Raw genomic sequence first — 18,198 nt, 5'->3', positions numbered from 1 at the left:
CAAGCAGACATAATGGGACCTTGAATAATAAATTCACCTTGTTAGCAGGCAAAACACCATTTCCCTCTTCAGAGTCGTGGTGGCCTGGAAATAGGTCAAAGTATTTTAACATTTGTTCAAGCTCTCTTGAAAGGTTGAAACCAGTTCTGCTCCCTGTACATCAGGAGGAAGCCAGCCTAGGAGGCTTCAAGGATCCCTCCCTAGTATCCAGATCGTCTGAACCTCTCCTCTCATAGCACCTGCCACCAGCAGGACACCTCCCCATTTGCAAAGCTTCGCCCGCACCATCCCTTGTTTGCTTTTCTAGAAGTTAAAGCCCAGAAAGATACGACGACACCTTCGGGGCCTCAGGAAGCAACTGAGCCAGAGCTTAAACCAACTCCCCTGATTTTCACCCGATGCACCTGTCCCAGGTACCACTGGTCCTGGCCAGTCCCTGTCGCAAGTCACCGGTTCGTAGCCAACAACGAACCTTCCCAGCTGCGCCTTTCATGCGATCACACCAAACAGCACTGAGTCAACACCCCTGAGCACAGGAAACCATTTGGTGAGACACGAGTCTTAAAAAAATAAGTTGCGTGACATTTATTTTGTCTTGTTAACATTAATATCTGTAGAAACATTTTTATTGTCAGTATAAAAATTAACAGGTTTTATTAAATACTTTCTCCAATTTTGTAACAAGTAGAATCAGTGTAATCTGCATTCATGTTGCATGGCTATAGCAAAGTGAGTAGGTGTTTGTTTCCAAAGCAAAACACGATACTTTCATATAGAACGCACAACACGGCAACATTGTGTCTGACGTTGGTATGAGGCCTGATCTTTTGGTGAGGTCCTGCCAGACTTAGGCAGAAGCAATCCCTTAAAAAGATGGAAGTATCTCCAAAATCATGAGCAGAACAACTCAGTGTTTGAATTTCTACGATGAGACGTGAAGATTCTAAAAGGCTTCTCTAACACCAGTGAATCTGGAAGCCATTATCAAAATCCACTGAAGAGAATACAGGCTAATCTGATTAACGTGCAACTCAGGGCAGAAGGCCAGCTGCCGGAGAGGAGTACAGTCGTCAACTAAGGTCCATCCTCGAGGAATGGATTAAGGCATCTTTTTAAGAGAACGCTGGTACCATGTGTCTTGGGAAGTCCGGTTGAATGTTCCAGGGGCCCAATGACAGAGCTGCACAGCAAAACAAAATACTTTCCTCCTAATGGGTTTGTTTCCTATTGGCGTTTTGGTGGTATAAGAACAACCATTTGACAGCAGAGTTTAAACAGATAAATCAAAACTTCATCTTCCCCAAATTAGTCATACTCTGTAAATATTTCTCTTTCAAAGAATCTGATAACTAGTTAAGTCCAAGCCATAGATCCACTAGTCCGATGTGCTGTCTGCACAGAAATGCCACTTAAATTACCAAACAACAAAACAAAACACAAAACTATAAATGATTAATTGTTTTGTATATTACCAATTCATTAATAAATTAACGTTATACCATTTTCCCTGAAAGCAAAAGTATTCTTCCACCTCTGCTCGGTGAAAATTAAGAAATTCTGTGTAAGAACAGCATTTAGCAAAGAGCTATGAAAAAAAGAGAGACCAATTTTCTAGGTGCCTTGGGACATCCATTTAAAATCAATACAAAAAATAATTCCTTGTAAATATATAATATATATTTATACATAATTTGAATATATTTACATACTTCCAGCACCTATATACTGCCATTGTGCTCTGTAAGTGTGTGCTGACATATATTTTCTCCAATTATTACAAAATTCACAAGGAAGGCAGAACGTAAGTCTGCCTCGAGTTCGGAGGGCCCACAGCCAGGACCCACAGTGGGTCACAGGCGCGTGGCGGCCCACGGCAGTCCACAGCCCCAGAAACATTCTTCTTCTCCTGGTGAAGATTACAAGTTTCCAACTGTATAAATTCTTTACACGTGTGCCGATTACTTTTCCAATTATTTACTCCTCTGATCCATATATACAAGCGGAGCCAAGTGGCTCCTGGAGGCATGGCCTCCCTGCTCAGTGTGGCTAGGCTCCTGGCGCCGTCCCGTGTGGGGACAGAAGGACAGAAGGACAAGCTCATTCATGTTTTAACACTGCCGTTTACATGTGGATACTGAGGAAGGCAGGGCTCGTAAGGCATGGGGTCCGGAGAGAAAACAGAATCATCTCCCGAAGAACAAGAACTCCTTGTGTCAGGATAACTAGGTGAATACTGTTCGAGAGGCTGACTGAGGTCCAAGTACTCCTGAAAGAAGGGAAGAGAAGACGTTTTATTTCATCTCGGGTCAGGATAACAAGGTGAATACGGTTCGAGAGGCTGACTGAGGTCCAAGTATTCCTGAAAGAAGGGAAGAGAAGACTTTTATTTCAAATGCAGGCTCTTGAGATGCTCTATCGGAGAGGAGACGGGACGGGGCACCCCTGGAGGATTCAGGGACCCAGTCCCCCCTCCCCGCCGCTCCCACAAAGACCTCCTTGAGACCCCTCCCCCACTTGATTGACCCAAGGCTGCCTTGAACTCTTCTCTTACAATCCATCATCAATAAACGAGTGGCAAGGAGGGAATGGGAAAATTCTGGGCCCTCCAGTCCACTTGCACAGATCCCAACAAGTAGCTTGCTACGTGCCTCGTCAAGAAAGAGAGAGAGAGAGAGAGAGAGGCCCCACAAAAAATGAAAAAAAAAAAAAAAAAACGCAATGTGTTTTAAGGGGACCCCTTAAAATAGTGGAGACCGTGAATATTTACTTTACGAATTACGCTTTACTATTGCAGTTTCTAGGATAATTTAGGGGGACTCTGTCTCCATTCAGCGAGTAATTTCACAGATGGAATTCATTACTCTCAGAAGCTCTCTGAGTTTGAAAACGTAAACAGGTTCAGAAAAGGCTCGGATGTACTCATGTATGTTAAATCCATAATGGACTGTTAAAGAAAAGTTTGAAATTCGAAAGGGGCTCTTCTGCTCCCTCCAGCCTCTGCTGGGGTTGCTGTGAAGAGAGCCCACTGGATGACCCAGGATAACATTTCCTCCAACTTATGGCAGGGTGAGAGCCCACTGCCAGGTCTTGCATGGTCTGAAAGCTAAAAACATGTTTTGAAACATGAGCTAAAATGTTCTTAACATTTTTCAAGGGTTGGAGGGGGGAAAAAAAATCCAAGGAAAAATAATATCGCGTGGCATTAAAATGATATCAAAGGACATAAAATCCATATAGAATTTGAATGCTAGGGTCCATCAAGTTTTACTCCAAACATAGACACGCTCATTGACGTTTTGTCCGTAACTGCTTTCTCGCCTTGATGGCTGAACTGAACTGTTGGGCCCACAGAAATAAAGAAATGTTCACTATCTGGCCCTTTACTGAACAGATTCGCAGACCCTTGCTCAGAAACTATGGAAAGATTTCTAAACTGAGGAGCTTCTGGGTTTTGCTGCCTCCACTGGGCTCACACGCTGGAGTGGTTCTGCTCCCATACCCTGAAGCCAGTCAGTCACATTCCAGGATGTGTGGTTTTGCTGAGAGGGGAGGCAGAAAAGCGCAGACCACAGCACAACCAGCCCGGTCTTATCAGAGAAGAAGCCGCAGAATGTTGGCGACTCTACATTTTAAAAGACACCCCCCCCCCAAAAAAAAACCCCACTATAATTCATCACCAGGGCTGGCAAGGGAAAGAGTCCCCATCCCAGAATGGGGAATGTGTCAGTTCCAACAACATCAGCATTAACCGCACAACTGGAAACAAACACGCCCACCACATCAAAAGAGAACTTTTTGCTTACAATGATAAAAATGAAATTTTGTCCTAAATGGAACCATTTTTCTCAAGCATATGGTAATGATTTTCAGAAGGAAAGAAACTTCGATTTTTATATCCGTTAGACAATATGGCATTCTGCTTTTTTATTTTAGGATGCTAGATGTAAATTTCAGTATGAATGGGCCCACTTTAAATATAAATATTTAAATACAGAGCATTGCGCCTGGACTTAGGACCATTAAAATAGAATATCAGTGCTTTCCCAGTTTCTAAATGCAGCCATAAATGTTCAGATCTGATAGAGGAAAGAGAGGGGTATCAGTGGATTCCAAGTCTAGGGTTAAAGGAACTTACACTAGAAGCAACAATTTTGGCAGGAGAAGAAAGTTGCTTTTTTTCCCCTTGAACTATTCCTTTCCTTTCAACTTCTGAAGGTCAGCTGTATTCATTTAAATGCAATCTCCCCTTTTATCAGCTACAGTTAGACGCACAAGATAATGTTGCTGGCTTAAGGCTTCATATCACAACATCTGATTTTAAAAAAAATCATTCTAAAACTATTAAATGTATTCAAAAATACATTAAATGTATATTTTTATTCAAACAATTTTAACCTCTTTTTGTTGTTGTCAAGAGAACTGGGTTTTGGGACTTTTTTCCTGTTTGAAGGAAGACTGTTTGCTGAACCCTCATTAAATATCACAAATTGATTCATTAACCATTTTTTCGTGGGATTCTTCTGACCTTGGTGGGTTTATCATCTTCCCTGCTCAGATCAGACACTCTCTACAACCCTAGAGACCACTCTGTCCGCATGCTGAGCACTACCATGACTGGATTCTGACAGTCCGGGACAGACGAGTGTTTCTTTCATTGGTACAGATTATAAATATTTTCTAGAAAAATATTTTAACAAAAGGGTACAAGTTTTCACTTAAAAATCATAAATCCCAGGGGCACCTGGCTGGCTGAGTCGGTTAAGCATCTGCCTCTTGATTTTGGCTCTCCAGGATCTCAGGGTCATGAGATCGAGCCCCACATCAGGCTCTGAGCTTGGCAGGGAGTCTGCTAGAGATTCTTTCTCTCCCTCTGCCCCTCCCCCGTTCACTCTCTCGCTCTTTCTCAAATAAATAAATCTTTTAAAAAATCACAAGCCCCTCATTATATGAAACTGTGTATACATTCACATGCACACGGATGGAGACTACATGCCCCACGCCACTACCAGACGGTCATGGCGGACTGCGCTGCGCGCGGGAAGCTAGAATGACAGGACTTCACTGCTTCCGGTAGAGACCAGCAGTAACAGGTCAGCAGCTCCTGCGTCCATTACTAGGGCACAGAAACCCAAGCTCCTGACACACAAACCCAAATGCTGCTGTTGGACACTTCTTTCGTCCCCTCACTGTCCAGCCTACTACAGCCTGGACCCACCACCCGAAGGCCACAGAGAGCGGCAGCCTCGACTAGGACCCTCGGTCTGGTTTCCTGAGTCAGAACTCTCAAATTGCAGTCCTAAGAGAAACCAGAATTTAGGAGGAACACACATTTTAACTCTGTCTGACCCCTGTGGGAAAACGATCACCTACACCACAGACTCCGACGGGGGAGGTTGTGTTGGAAAAGCCGCACGGGCCTCCCAAGAATGGACCCCAGGCTCCCGGAAGAGGGTTCTTACCTCGTTGGTTGTGAGTGTGAGAATCCGATCCAAGTCTTCTACCAACTGTTTGAACGTCGGCCTCTGGGAGGGCACCGCATGCCAACAGTCCCTCATCATCATATACCTGGGAAACGGATTTCCTGGTGAATTAACTCTGTAAGGATGAGGTGCATGGCTACCAGCCAGTGTTAACAGGTGCTAGGGAGATACGTCCTAAATATGAAGATCTATCAGAATTTTCCAAATTAGAAAGCAGTTATTTGCTTTCCCAAAATATTCACTGCTTGATTTGTCTTGAAAGGCGCTTTGAGCTACAAACATAACACTTTACCCCCCAAATGTTTTCGGATAGTGTCTATGCCATCAGGAGAGACTTTTTCCTAAATCTTCGCTGCAGACGTGTGTGTTCCTATGACAGTGACACAGCACGGTGGTTATCACACCTTTCGGGCACTTTCAGACGCTGCGGGGGGAAAAGCCTTCTAGGACCAACGGGCTCTCCAGTCTCTTCCCGGAACATCCTGCGCCCCGCCCCCCGGCCCCTGCTCCAGACCAAAGCCGCTACACATTCTTCTCCCTGACACTTCAGGTTTTATTTTAATGATTACAGAGGACAAAGGCTCCTCAGTTTTAAAAAAATGAAGTTTGAAAACCACAACTTTAACGTAAGGTTTTCATGAATTAAGCTGCCATCCCAGGGCTGCACATTAACTTCCTGATTAACTCTTGGACAGGCCTAGGGTCCCAGGCCTTATCTTGATCATGGGTTTCGACAGACCCTCTATATTAGAAAAAGCAATAGGAATGACAGGCAGCACAATAAATACCTTTATATAATATACTATAAAAATGTGGCCATTCATCAGATGTCCACTGTACAGTGAAAAGCACTCATGGGATTACGGATATAAAATCCCCATGAAACGATACACAATAGACCACAGTCTCCGGGACAATCATTCTTCTTAGTTAATCCTAGGGGGTTGGGAAGAGAGACTCCCTTTCAAAGCACTGATTCTACTGCACAAGACGCATGTCACAAACACAACATAATTCCACTTGAAGTGTGGGCCAGGCTTTTCTCGAAACCAGCTCATGGTTTTATAGTCAGATCTGGGACTCCAAGGATGGCACCTGGACACATTCTTAATTCTCTGTGCTAGACTCTGGGTAGAACAGAGGTAACCAGACACCAGTGTGCTCTGAAGAAATGTGGTCAACGTCAATCCATAAGAGCAATTTTCAGCGGTCGCCCACACCCGCTGGCTGCATTGGGGACAGACACAGGTCGTGAGGAAAGGCTGTGCTTTCTAGCCTGTGTATGAGAGAAGGCCAGTTTCATCTCCCTGACCCTCTGAGAAGAGAGAAGAGCGAAGCACGGCCTCGCTCTCTAATAAAGTCAGACGCCCTCAGCCGGGAAGCCCAATGCCCTGATTTAGAGCTCACTCCATACACCTCGGAAGGACGTTTTCTCTTTTGGACAGTTAGGGCCATCGGTGTAGCCATCCTCCCCAGTCCTGGGATTAAGCCCAGAAAGCTTCAGCAGTAATTCTTCCTAGGGCCTGTACGGAAAACCAGGGGCCTTAGGAAACCCGAAATAAGTTGGGAGAGCGTTAATGGCATCGCGGGTCCGCTCGGTGTCAGGAGAGAACAGGTTCCTTACAGGTCGCTGGTGCAGTTTGCCGGCTTATCCATCCTGTGTCCGTCCTTCAGCAGCTTAAAAAGTTCCTCCACCGGGATCCCTGGGTAGGGGGAGCCCCCCAACGTGAAGATCTCCCACATTAACACCCCAAAGGACCAACTGCAAGGAAGAGAGAAAACAGTGTCACTGACCCACCTGAATCCCCAAAACCCAAACGTACCCAGTGAATAACGTCGACGCCCACTCACTTCTCCTGTTCAAAGACAAATGGCCTGAACCCTCCTCCAGTTCATCCCACAGGCCCCTCCCTGCCCCAAAGGAGCATCCTTCCCAAATGAGGACGTGAGGGATGTTCCCTTGGAATTTTCCGTCAACAGACAACAGAGTAGGGGTGGGAAACCATCCCTCCATTTTTCTGTTTTTTTTTTTTTGTTTGTGGAGATCTGGGGCGGTTGCTTTTTTATTCTGACATTCTTAAATGCAGCGTTAGCCATGGGAGGATCTCAGCTCCTAAGTTGCAAAATTCTTCATGCTCTCGTCCAGCTTTTCCATCAGCCTCTGCACCTGACAGCCACCCCCCCCGGGGGGGCTGGGACCCACCAGTAGGGGCTGCTGACCAAATAAGGCCAGCAAGCCCATTCTGCGAGGTCAACAGCAGCCCACTGTGGCAGTTGGAGCATCTGAGAGCACAAAGGTTTCACTACTAAGGTCAGGAAGGGAGCGGGCACCGGGCTGGGGTGACAATGAAGGAATCCCAGAGCCCAAAGGGTTTCCTACAACAGAAACTGAAAGCATCTCGCAGGGCACCCTGGGTACCTGACCTCGTGAAGGCCTAGTTGGCCTTTCTGAGCCTCATCAGGATGCTTGCCATTCCTGGGATAATCAAGCCAAGACTCCTGCATTTACCTACGTCCCCGAGGCTCAAAACACACACCCTTCCTGACTCCCTTCAGGCTTGGGGTGAGCAATGAAACTCTCCCCAGTGTTGTCTAGAGCAAAAGTGGGAGCACAATGCAGGCAGCGGACTCCCTACAAAAATGGGTTTCAGAATGCCTTTCTTCTAGGACTGCTAAAGGGGACCAGCAGCGACACCAGGCCTACCCCAGGGAGCCTCTTGGTCCCGTAAATAAAAATAGCTCAACTGATTTTTTTTTTTTTTAACTTTTTATTTTGGGCTAATTATAGACTCGCAGGAACTTGGAAAAAACAGTACAGAGATGTTCCGTACCTTCCCCCTGGTTTCCCACCAGGATAACTTCTTCCAACCTAATTTCCAAACCTGAAATTCTGAAATATCAGTTGAAGCCTGACCCTGATGGTATTTTTAAGTGTATCATAATGGAAACATTATATAGTTTTCACTCTATTTCTCTAATCTCATCAAGGATGGCAGGACAAGGTCAGATTTTTTCCGAGGACAAACAGAACAAGTGGGCCCCGTGGAAATCACCCGCCACACTTGGCTTCTCCCTACAAGGACAAGCCCAGGATGCAGGGTCAGTGGGGGAGTAGGACAAACCAGCCTCAGTAAAAAAGGTTTCAAAATTCCTTCTTTCAGGGAGCAAAGAACACGCCAACAGCCTGGCAAATGACACAGCAGCTCTGTAGTCGTAGATCCGTGAGTAAGTTGGGGGGAGGGGGGAGCACTTCCGCCCTGGCGGGAGGAGGTTCAAAGTTACACCCCCCCACCCCGACCCTGTGCACTTTGAAGCTGGGCAGATTAGCAACAGTGCACTGGTGACCAGCCTACCAGAAAATCCGCCCTTTCTGAGGCCGGCTCCTGCACCTTCCATCGATGTGTGAAATACGGCAGGCGCCGAAGAATGAAGAAGGGTGAATACAGTATTTTTGCAACCCAACCTGGCGAAGAAGCTGGAGAGAAGGGAGTTACTTACACGTCACTCTGGTGGGTGTACACGCGGTCAAAAAGGGCTTCTGGGGCCATCCACTTGACTGGAAGTCGCCCCTGCGGGTGTGGGTAAAAAAAAAAAAAAAAAAAAAAGGTAAAAACCGCTAGATTACAACCAGTTTACTTTTGCTCGCTCAGCAGGCTGTGTCCTATCTAAGAGCTGACACTGATTGTCATTGGTGTGTTCCCAGAGCAGAAATCAGTCCCCACAGGGCCTGTGTGTAACATGCAAAATGCACAGATCTGGGCACACGAGTAAAATGCCATTTCTTTGGACTCTCATGACGCTTGATCTCCCTCACACAGAGACACACCCTGACCACCTCCTGGGCAAAAATCAATCCACAAACTCCCAAGCCTAGTTTTGGCTGGGGAAGTTCTTGACAAAGAGCCTGATGATGGTTCCATGGACAAGGCTGTTTCACATTTACTCGAAGTATCTTAAAGGCAGCTGAGATGTGCTTATTGAGAAGTTTGTCAAGAGCATGGCCCAGGAACAGGGATAAAGGGCAGAGGAATGAAGGCCTATTATCTCTCATCTGGAACGTTCTGTGCCACCACCAGCCCCCTCCCTTCCACCACAGAACCACCGTAGACTTACGTTTGTGGTCTTTTTGTAATAGTCTATATTGTTGATATCTCTGGCCAGTCCAAAGTCTGCTATTTTCATGACATTGTTTTCTGTTACCAAAACATTTCTGGCTGCTAAATCCCGATGAATACACTGAAATCAAGAAAGAACTCGTTTCAAACTATTTCAAGAATAAAGAGAAATCATACTCACAATGCAGACAGAAAAATACATCTTGGGTCAAAAAATGGTATTTCTTTTCTAATTAGAGGTAACTTAAAAAACCAAGGCCCCAATAATTTCAAAGAGAAAAGATACACCAAGTTGCCAATTCTCTTTTACTTGCAAAGGACCAACAACACTGTCGCCCTTCCCAGGAGATCTGTACTAGATTATTCTAAAAACCTTTTATCTCTATACTGACTCTCCCAGCCTTTACAGCCAGACTTTCAGAAGAGCTGTTTAAACTCCAATACCACATCATCTTTACCTCCTGGTAGGTCTGCAAACATTCTCTTTCCATCTCTGCTCCTCCCAAAAAGTTTATGGGGAACCTCCAGTCAAACCCAAGTGAGCTCTTAGTCTAACCCCTCAGTGTTTCCTTCTGCAGCTTTGGACACTGTTGTTTCATGCTCCTTTTTTTTTTTTTTTTTTTGTTGTTTTTTTTTTTTAAAGATATTTATTTATTTATTTTACAGACAGATCACAAGTAGGCAGAGAGAGAGGAGGAAGCAGGCTCCCCACTGAGCGGAGAGCCAGATGCGGGGCTCGATCCCAGGACCCTGGGATCATGACCTGAGCCGAAGGCAGAGGCTTTAACTCACTGAGCCACCCAGGTGCCCCTCATGCTCCTTTTAAAAAACAGTCCCCACGCCCTACCTTGAGTTCTATCCCATCCCTTCTCTTGGTTCACCCTCTCCCGGTCTAGCTCCTCTCTTCCCCTGTCTCTTAAAATGGAAGAAATAGCCCATTAATTTTGTATGCTTCTACATATCCCCAGGGCTTCTAGTCTTAATACACACAAAAGATGTGCAAATTCCTACCTCTCTCCTAACCTTTCTCCTGGGACCCTAACTGTCATCTTCCACAGGCTACAGGACATTTCCACTGTGACATCCTGTCAGCACCTCAAATTCAAGGCCTCTGCTCCCCTCATTCTCATCTTGAGTCTCTCTCAGTCCAAGAGGTACACACCAGAATTCTCTGCACACCCCTCCCCAGTTCTGCAGACGCTGACTCCCACAGGCCCCTGCAGTCTGTCCACCCTGCTCTGTCCCCACTTCTAGCCACACTTAGCCCAGGACATCACCACTGCCCACCCCCAGCCCCATGGAGAGCCACACTGCCGGCCTGACTGACTGGTCTCCATGCTTCCAGACCCAGCCTGGCCGCACCTGCTATGCTCGCCACAAGCTGTGGTTCTCAAAGAACCGGCCATGTCCTTTCCAGGCTTGTATCATGACCCACGCCTGTCTGTCCACGCCCAGGCCTGGAGGACACCGGCCCACACAAAGGGCCCCACCTAGGTCTGCGAAACATCTGGGGGGGCTGGGGGCGGGGTGGAGAATGCAGACACGCTCCCTACAGGGCAGCTAATTCATAGTTCTGATACCTATTCTTCGGTCTCAGAAAGGTCTGGTCATTATAACTCCCATTTCTCCTTTCTGCAAATGACAGGCTTTTGGAAAGTGTTACACTTCAGTATCACAAAACTTCATCATGACACACGGTAAGGAGACTCCCCCATCACCATCCCCTATTTTTGGAAAAGGCAAAGTCTAAGGAGGTGAACAAAAAGTTCTACCAAATGTTTTGACATGGGCTCCTGGTAAAGTTAACTAGTGGATGAAGGAAGGTCTTACATAGCCACTTGACAAGGGTCAGACGGGGCTGCTTGTAGTTAGGGATACCAAGAAATGGCCAATAAAAAGGAGCAAGCCACACTCTCGCTGAAGAATAAATTAGGAGTTACTTTTTCCTACCCACTGCCCAACAATTCCTTGATTTTAGATGCTTCTGTGGTCCCCTGGATGGGCGAAGACCGGGAAAGGGAGAGCAGAAAAAGCCCGCAAGTAAGTATGCCTGAGCCTGGCCAGAACGGAAGCAGGAAACGTGAGAGCTCCCAGAAGCAGCCTGGGGATCCGGCCGGGGCGGGAGCCATGTTCTAGTTTGGAGGCCTCCTCAGATTGAACTTCCAAGCCCTCGGCCAAACTCTCCCGGCGGTGTGCTCCCGGCCGACACGAGCTCTGTGCATTTGGCAAGCTGTGTGGTCAGAAGACTCTGGATTCCCACACGCTGGGCTCCCACCACACATGAGGGCTCAACTCAAGAGACACCACAACAGTGACCTCCATCATTGTCTTGGCGAGAGCCGGGATCGAGCACCGAAGTCCCACATCCCACGGTGCTAGCAGATTACCAACGCCCACCCTCTGGGCTGGACGGTAAGAGACTTGGAACCAACATACAAGAAAAAGAAAATAATTCACATCAAGCCAAATTCCCATCATCTGCAGAAATCGGAGCTGTTCTCCAGGGCAGAGCTGACCATTTACATAACTAAGGCCCTCAGACCATTTGGCATCCATTTTTTAAGGAAGTCACGAAGGGAAGGAAGACTAACATCCCTATGGCCCAGACAGTGTGACGGGGGCCACTGCACAGCTGACTGACTTAAATTCCCAGGGCTCCCCATGAGATGGGTATGACTGCACCCATTTTACAGATGGGGAAGCTGGCCCTGCTTGTAGTAACAAAACACCACCCACTCAGGTTTAACACTTTGAAGCAAGTCGAACTGGCTTTGGGATTTGGAAAAAAGCAAAATTAGTGTGCTTTGAACTAAAAAGCAAAGCTTTCATAATTTGTACAAGGTTCAAATACCCCACATTACCTTGTTGTAGTCTGTATACTCCTGGTGTCTCTTTACTTGCCCACCCCCAGCTCCCCACCAACACACGCGCACACATGCACACGCGTGCGCGTATTTCAACAGCTCAGGGACAGACCCTGCATGTCTATATTCCCAGCACCGACCGCAGAGCCTGACCCAGTAAATGTTTACTGAGCCGAATTCATTATTGCATTCCATCAGTAATGAGCCAGAGAGCTCACTCAACAGTTCCTTAAGCGGGCCTCCAGCAAGGTCCTGGCTGGAGGCTGGGAGGCGTGCGTGCGAACAGACCAGAATCTGGCCCCTTCCCTGCTTCTTCACCCTCCACCGTCAGGAATAAGCCTCCATCTTTGCAGGCAGTCTCCACTCAAGGGGACCATTCTTAAGATCTTTAGCTACTGCTGGCTTAACACCAGCTCTAGGTCCTTAACTACAGGCAATCTTCTATGAAGGGCTTTGGAACCCTTCAAGGCCCTAATGACATACAACTCCATCCCTTCTAGCCCACTCTGTCTGTGAGCAAAGCTCTGACACAGGGCATCTTATCAGTCCCGTCCCACCCCCCCGCCCCCAACCAGAGTGAGGCAGGGATTACCAGAGAGCAGTGAGGAAGGCTGGGGGGCATGGTGGGTACTTGGCCAAAGGGCGAAGCCCAGGACCAGCGACTTTGCTCTGCTCTGTGGACCTGGAGTCCCCATCTTGGAAATGAGGACAATGACTTAGGCACACCTGGTTTCGAAGGGGTCCTGGCATCTCCAAACAGTCCTCAGAATCCTTCTCCTAAAATCGCCCCTATTTCAGATGTGTTCTGGGGTTATGGAGGATACTGTATGGAAAATGCTCATCCTGTGCCTAGCAGATGCTGAGCTCTCAAAACCTGGTACTGACTAATAATGAGAATTGCCCCCTTTCACAAAGTTCCCTCTTCCCTATATTCAACAGTTCCAAAGAAGAAGGATCTCAGAGTCCTCAGGGCTGGGGAGCAATGAGGAAGGAGTCCACACGGGCTCTACCAGCCAGGTGCAAGAAGACACATTCTTTTGCCCCGTTCTGGGTGGAACAACATTCTGCCCTCCAGAAACCCGTCCTGTGGCCTCTGTGAACCATATCCTGCCTTTCCTCCCACCTCTCTGTGTCCCCTCGGCCTCCACTGCCATCAGGTGCTTTGAGCCAAGCTCGAGAAACTGAGAGCTTTTCCTACTCCCCCTCTACTCTAACTCTCCCCGGCTAGAGGACCGCCCATGCCTGGGAACCACACTTCCTCTACTGGCTCCCAAGGTCTCAGCCCAGACCCCAGGGCTGAGCTTCAGCCCGCAGCTTCCTCCGCAGGGCACCGGCCCTTGACTGGCTCTCCCTGGTGTTCAGAGCACCTGCTCAAGTGCCCACCAGGATCTCTGCCCGCCGTCTTCCCCGACCTCCCGCCTCGGAGTCTTCCTCCTCCTGGTCCTACCGTCTGATCTATCAGGCTGGAAATCACTAAGTATCCCAAGAGCAACAGCTATCCAAAATCCATCTTCTTCTCCAGTACCTGCAGGAGCCAAGAAACTTGAGCCCAACACACCAGCACCAAGCTTGCGACCCACCAGCTGTGAGCAGCGTCCCAGGGAGCCATCCTTGGAGCACAGACCCGCCCCCATTATCCCTGCCTAGGGTGCAGTCTGGAGGCCTGGCCCGGGACCGTGAGGCCTGGAATGAGCTGGGCCTGCCTGTCTCCAGCCACATCTCACACTCGGCTCCTGGCTGTCCCCCGGCGGGGGCGCTCACCAACCCCCCACTGACCTCCCACAATCGGTCTCCTGCACAGCACACCTCTCAGCCTTTCCCATCCTTATTTGTTGATTTCTCCTGCAGTCGCCCAAGGTTCCTGCTCCAAGAGGTCTAAGGACTCCGCCCGTAGCGGCCACCCACTAAGGGAGCCTGACCTAGGGCGCGAGGCAGGAGTCAGGAGTGCTCGGGAATGTTTGCTTGAGGGATAATAAAATGACCGAGCCAGCCTTCCTGCTGCCTTTGTATTAATAGCAGAGCCACACTATATCCAAAAAATGCTTCCCCCGTCCCACGCGGGGAAGGGTACAGAGTGGCCAGGCCCCCAGACCTGGGGGTGTCACGCTCCCCAGGGTTTAGTGAGGAACATTTGAAAGCTACAGCATAGGTGAAAGAGAACAACGATGGTCCGTGTGTGCTGGGATGGCTTGTCACGCCGGCTCTCTCCCTTCACAATGCACCCCCAACACACGTCTTTGTATTCCTGAACCATTTAAAAGTGACTGCACATCTCGCTCCCAAACACATAAAAAATATCTCCCACCTTAATCCAGGACCACTCTCACCACCCCCAGATTGCATATCAATCCAATCGTATTATAGAATGTAGACCCAATTCAGGTTTCCATTATTCCTAAATATTCTCTATAAAAGCTGCCCCCCTTTCCTACCCTGCCCAAGGCCCAGTCCAGGGTCACACATGCACACATGGTTATCCTGTCCCTTAAGCCTCCCTTAATCTGAACTGTCCCCCCCAGTGGTTTTTGTCTCTCACGACTTGGACATGTGGAAGTGATGTCTTGTCAAATGTCCCCCATTCTGGATATGATCCATTTCCTCACGTCGAAGACTTTTCAGCGGGGCCTGTATTCCCGCACACGCACACAATTGCGGGCACAACAGTTCCCTAAAATCTACAGGTTAAGAGCTTTTCCCAGAAAAAAAGAAATCTGAGAAAGTCTCCAACTCTGGACTCCCTCGAAAATAAAACACAAACAAAAAAGAAAATAAAAAACAAACCAAAAAACAGAACATGTGGGAGCTCTGGCCACGTTCCAACACAGCCACAGAAGCAACGGCTGAGGGACAGCCGCCCCTCCCTTATCCCTGTGGTTGCATCCCTCACTGCTGTGACTGGGCAGAGTCATGACCGAGCCCAGGTCCCTGGTGACAAGGTGTCCACGCCCACAAGAGAACCTCACTTCTTTGGGGACCCAAAGAGCAGCATCAAGCCCCACCACAGGTAGGAAGGAACCCCACTTCTGCCCAAGGGGAAAGTTCTGCAACCCTCCCTCCTTGCCGAAGTGTGAGCTAAGGCAGGGTGTCCTGGGTCATCCAAAATGCCCCAGAGGACATCAGGGCACCTGTCTAACTGCTTTCAGAATAACTCAGATGTTTAAAGTTCCACTGCAAGTGGCATGCTTGGAATGCAGACGGTTCACCTCAGGGGACCTGGCCAATTTTGAACCAGAGGGTCACCCCGCTAAATGAGATAAAATAAACCCAGATGACACCCAGGACCCCGTGTTCCTAAAACGTCCCCTCGCGTGATCTTTAGTCGTAGAATATTCAAGGCCCTTCCAAGCTTAAAACTATAAACACGACACCCAAAGTCTATGTCCAAAAACTCATCCCAAAACAAATAAAGCCCCCAAAACTCATCAGAATTAAAGGCAGCGCCCCCTAACCTAGCTGTTCCGTGCCGAGAGCAGAATCCCAGGGGAAGAGACATCTTTTCTGCTCATCTCTGCCATGTCACATCTGAGGCTGCTTTGGCTTTTAAAGAGTTCACCAAACCCCAACGTGAATAACACGATAAATATTTTCCAGGTTGTACAAGACATGCAAGGGCTTGATTCAGCAAATGAGCACGTCCAAATTGCCTGTTTTCTTCACAGACCTTTTTCACTGGAATCCACCCAACTGAGGAGAATGCGAAGGACTCACTTTCTGGGAAGCCAAGTACTCCATGCCCCTCGCCAGCTGGTAGGTGCAGGACACCAAGTCCTTGAAGGTCATCTGCTCCTCGGGAACGCGGTTGATGTCGTAGGAGTACTCCATCCCAGGCGGCCTGCGGGCTCGGAGGTATTCACGGAGGTTGCCTTTCGAGGCATACTCGACGATGACGTAGAGAGGCCCTGTGGATGGACATGGCAAGCTCGCTGACACGACACACCCCGACCCGCCTTGGGAAGCTCAGCCCAGTTTTGTTTCTGAGAACCCAGCACTTTTTTTTTTTTTTTTTAAATTGAAACATATAGAAAAGCACACACAAAAACACAACACCTGCAATCACATCTTCCCCCAGTGATCACTGAGACTTGGGTCAAGATAGCCTCAAAAGTCCTAGTAGAAGAGACAGAGACACAGGGAACGTCCTTCCCTGCCACTCCCCGGCTCACCTGCGCCCTCCTGCAGAGCAATGCTTATCATAAATTTGCCTTTTCCAGTTCACTTTAACCATCTGACATACAGATATGGATCAAGAAACTACATTATTATTTTTAATCGTATATATAATAGAGCTACAGCTAACATTATTCCCTTACACGTTATTCGCATGGAACCCAATCAGGCTGATAAAAATAAATCGAGATCGTTCCTTTTCTATTCCTATCTACATTCCATCACATAAACACTATTTTCCTACATTTGTGGGCACTGACATTGCTTCCAGGTTCCAGCGCGCAGTGAACATTTCTGTGTCTGCTTCCCGACACACACGTGCCGCCCTCTCTCCGAGGCATGGACCAGAGGCCAGCAAACTATAGCCCTCAGGCCGAATCCTGCCCACGGCCTCTTTCTGTATTGAAGCGTATTGGCACACAGCCAGGTCCATTCATTTCTGTACTGTCTGTGGCTGCTTTCTCGCTACACTGGCAAAGGTGAGGAGTTGCCACAAAACCGAAAATATCTACAATCACCCTTCCCAGAAAGTCTCCCAACTCCTGGTATAGACCTAAAAGAGAAAAGCTGAGGCAAAGATAGCCATCTTCAAGTTTATAAATTATCATCAAACTGATTTCCAAAGTGTCAGCTCTCCAATGAGAGAAGGCAGAGCACTCTCTCCTCTAAGGAAGATAATGTGTCCCTTCGTCCCACTCTGTCCCTCTCCTGCACTATTGGGAGCTCAGCCATCGCGGCCCACAGCAAGACATGGCTTCTTCAATCCCCATTTTAAGGGATTTGTTAACCATAACACTGGGTCTTTTTTTTTTTTTTCCTAAGATTTTGTTTATTTGAAAGAGAGGGAGACACAGCATCAGCAGGAGAGGCAGAGAGGGAGGGACAAACAGACTCCCCCCTGAACAGGGAGCCCAATATGGGGCTCAATCCCAGGACCCCAGGATCATGACCTGAGCCAAAGGCAGACTGTTAACCCACTGAGCCCCCCAGGCACCCCCCATAGGGTCTTATTTTGAAAAATCCCTCTTAGCACTACAAAACAAAAACATAAGGAGACTGTCTTTTCTAAACACCCTCCAGGATATGCCCTAAAAACAGAAGGACTCTAGAAGGCCCTCCCATTCAAAGCCTCTCAACGCCTACCTTTCCCCAGTCCCCCTGTACAGTCACAAAGTCCCCTTTGTGTTCACAGCCAGGAACATCTTCCTAAGGGGATTTGAAAGAGAACTTTAAACATGCCCTTGAGGTGCCTAGCAGCAAGATCCAAAAGTCCAACCGTTTCTAAAATGATGTTAACACTGAAGCTCAAATTATTTGGATGAAAGCATTTTTTCCTCCTACTCACCATCCTGAGTACAGGCTCCAAGGAGATTTATGATATTTTTGTGTTTTCCAATCATCTTCATCATCTCCATCTCGGACACTAGATCAGAAAGATCTTTCTCTGTGGCATCATCTACAAACATTAGGTAAATTAAAAACCAGTTAGTAGTTTCCTCTAACCCATCGACAGCTGCTGCTAGTTGCCAGAAACTTAGTGGAAACAGCGTGAAATTGAATTTTAGGACCAGA

General features: G+C 47.8%; 1 protein-coding gene across 12 annotated transcripts in view; it reads right to left on the bottom strand.

Annotated features, from left to right (window-relative positions):
- Positions 1 to 570: 570 nt before the first annotated feature.
- Positions 571 to 18,198, bottom strand: part of FGFR2 (fibroblast growth factor receptor 2) — a 102,586-nt gene continuing 84,958 nt past the window's right edge. For 11 of the 12 annotated variants that reach the window (XM_032882175.1, XM_032882176.1, XM_032882181.1 and 8 more), the window contains 7 exons: positions 17,972 to 18,082; positions 16,168 to 16,358; positions 9,594 to 9,716; positions 8,979 to 9,049; positions 7,105 to 7,242; positions 5,460 to 5,565; positions 571 to 2,266 (listed from right to left, as the gene is read on the bottom strand). In XM_032882175.1, the coding sequence (XP_032738066.1) occupies positions 2,102 to 2,266; positions 5,460 to 5,565; positions 7,105 to 7,242; positions 8,979 to 9,049; positions 9,594 to 9,716; positions 16,168 to 16,358; positions 17,972 to 18,082 (905 nt within the window). In that variant the 3' untranslated portion in view covers positions 571 to 2,101. Of the gene's footprint in view, positions 2,360 to 5,459; positions 5,566 to 7,104; positions 7,243 to 8,978; positions 9,050 to 9,593; positions 9,717 to 16,167; positions 16,359 to 17,971; positions 18,083 to 18,198 lie in introns of all 12 variants that reach the window. The other variant, XM_032882174.1, reaches the window with a different exon arrangement.

The sequence above is a fragment of the Lontra canadensis genome, unplaced genomic scaffold, assembly GCF_010015895.1.
Source record: "Lontra canadensis isolate GAN:19392208 unplaced genomic scaffold, GSC_riverotter_1.0 scaffold79, whole genome shotgun sequence".
NCBI lineage: Eukaryota > Metazoa > Chordata > Mammalia > Carnivora > Mustelidae > Lontra > Lontra canadensis.
This window is presented reverse-complemented; position numbering and strand designations above follow the sequence as displayed.